General features: G+C 31.0%; 1 protein-coding gene across 1 annotated transcript in view; it reads left to right on the top strand.

Annotated features, from left to right (window-relative positions):
* Positions 1-625: 625 nt before the first annotated feature.
* The window catches only part of LOC111642342 (splicing factor 3B subunit 4-like), a 10413-nt gene continuing 8525 nt past the window's right edge, over positions 626-2513 (top strand). The window contains exons 1-2 of the mRNA XM_023388676.1: positions 626-808; positions 1059-1142. Of these exons, the coding sequence (XP_023244444.1) occupies positions 626-808; positions 1059-1142 (267 nt within the window). The remainder of the gene's footprint in view (positions 809-1058; positions 1143-2513) is intronic.

Raw genomic sequence — 2513 nt, 5'->3', positions numbered from 1 at the left:
TATGTCTCCTCCAACCTTCTCCTCACATCGAGGAAAGAGTTGGATTGATATTGCGGTTTGCAGTAGTAATATTTATAGTAATATACACAACTGGAGAGTTTGTACGGAAGAAAGTCTCACTGAACATTCTCTTATTTCCTTTGACTTATTAGACTCAACTAATACTAATAGTCAAGCTTATGTTCAAAGTTCTAAATATATCTTAAGACAAGCTGACTGGGTTTCTATTAAGGAATTCTTAGAGACTAATTTGAATAAATGTTATTCTGACGATAAGGATATTGCATGTATGCAAATTGACGAGAATATTGAGGTCATAAAACAAGCCTGTGACATGTACATTCCTAGAGGAACTAATTGTAGAAAATCTGTTCCATGGTGAACACAGGAATTAGAGGAATTACGTAAAAGAACTAGGAAACTAAGAAGACAATATCAGAAGTGTAGGGATGAACAACTGCGTATAAATCGCAGAAATGAATATCTAAACTGCCAAAAGCAATATAAACAAAAGATCAAAAATGAGAAAATTCGCAGTTGGCGTAACTTTTGTACAGAAACATCTAATAACCCCTGGGGATACTTAACTAAGTTATGTAATAATAAATTACGTAAAACTAAAATTATGATTTCCTCGGAAACTGATCAGAACGAACCCACTACACTTCTACAAAAATTGACTTTACAGCTTGATACATTTTGTCCAAGTGACAATCTGAACAACGATACTTTACTACAGAAACACATAAGATCTGTAATAGAAGAACCATATGATGTGGAAGAAATGCCCGCCTTTACAGATATAGAAGTAAAATATTTGAGTAGCCCAAGACATAGACAAAGATTGAAGCGCCACAGCACTGGCGAAAATTTAAATTTGCCGATTGGAATTCTTTCGGATGATTGACTTTCGGAAAATCGACGCTCTACTGTATATAATGTTAAACTGCTTCTAAATTTACTAATACGGCTAGGTATTGTCGATTACTACCAGTTGTATTGTTGACTTTGTGCCGTTTCATATTATGTTTTTTAATTTTAATATAATTTGATTTCAGATACCACAATTTATATTGGTGGACTTGATGAAAAAGTGTCAGAAGCTATATTATGGGAATTATCTGTTCAAGCTGGACCTGTCGGTAAGAATTAATTTCAATAACTAACATATATATCAATTTTTAATTAAACATACAAATCTCTTAAATAAACAAACTTATTTAAAAACATTTTTATGATATTGTAGTACAACCCATTAAACTTGTACATGTATTTATAATGTATTAAAACAATAATATATATTTTTATTATCTACTTTTCTATTACTAAATTATGAAATTAAATCATTTTAGTAAATGTTCATATGCCAAAAGACAGAGTAATAGGATAACACCAAAGATATGGTTTTGTGGAATTCATGAGAGAAGAAGATGCTGACTATGCAATGAGAATTATGAATATGATTAAACTCTATGGGAAACCTATTAGAGTAAACAAGATAAAATAAAGATTTATTTCAATGTAATTTTTAAAAGATGGAATCTAAATTTTTCACATATATTTTTCACAGTTAATGTCTTGCATATAAAATACATAATTTTCTGGTCTCTAAATTTAAGAAAAATTTTACTAAGAGTATAAAAATATGCGATATTAAATAGATAAATAAATCAATAATTTACAGTAAAATTACAACATAGCATTACATAATAAGGACTAATAAATATAAACATTTTAAACACAAGTCATCTAATATAGTTGTTACTGTGAATGACCGAAATCTGGCGAATGTCAACATTCACACAGTCGTTTCGTGTATGTCCGAAATATTTGCTAAATATCGTGATTTCTCACTTACACCGGCAAATGTCGACATTCAAGATGCGCTGATGGTGAATGTTAAATAAAAATATTTTTATTGCGTTAAGACAAAAATGCAACTTTTTAATATGTCAAAATAGGAGAAAGCTTAAGTAATAGTACATGTAAAAAACTGTTGAACCTAAAACGAACAGTACATTCTTAATCATTAAAGAAAATAATACAATAATAAACTTGCACATAAATTATATGATAAACGTTATACAATCTTATTTATTGCAACAACTTAAACTGTTATGGCATTTTGAATTGCACAAGAGTCCATTGCTTTTACAGCTGCGTTTATTCGTGGAACACTTTTTTTTGCAATGACAGCGTGTATAGCCTTGCCCTCAACTTTTCGAATTAGCTGCAGCTGCTTCTCTCAGCGATATTTCTTGAGAAGAAATCTTACATATGGAAAATTTTCTTTACAAATTACGAACTGATTACGGGTATAAAGCTGCTTGAGAATATCATTTTTGTTTGCTAATTTATAAAAGTCGAAGTCTTCTATTCTAACAACAACTGCCAACACATTTCGGGCATCTGTACGGCCACAGTCAACATCAGGGACTTGTAATCGTACGGTATCACCAATTTGAGCAGAAGGAAACGGCGAAGAATTTGGCGACAGACTGTCGCCTCTCCGT

This window comes from Centruroides sculpturatus, unplaced genomic scaffold (genome assembly GCF_000671375.1).
Source record: "Centruroides sculpturatus isolate CEXI.00-Female unplaced genomic scaffold, Cexi_2.0 scaffold1504, whole genome shotgun sequence".
Lineage (NCBI taxonomy): Eukaryota > Metazoa > Arthropoda > Arachnida > Scorpiones > Buthidae > Centruroides > Centruroides sculpturatus.
The sequence above is the reverse complement of the archived record's forward strand: the minus strand, read 5'-3'. Positions and strand labels throughout refer to the sequence as shown.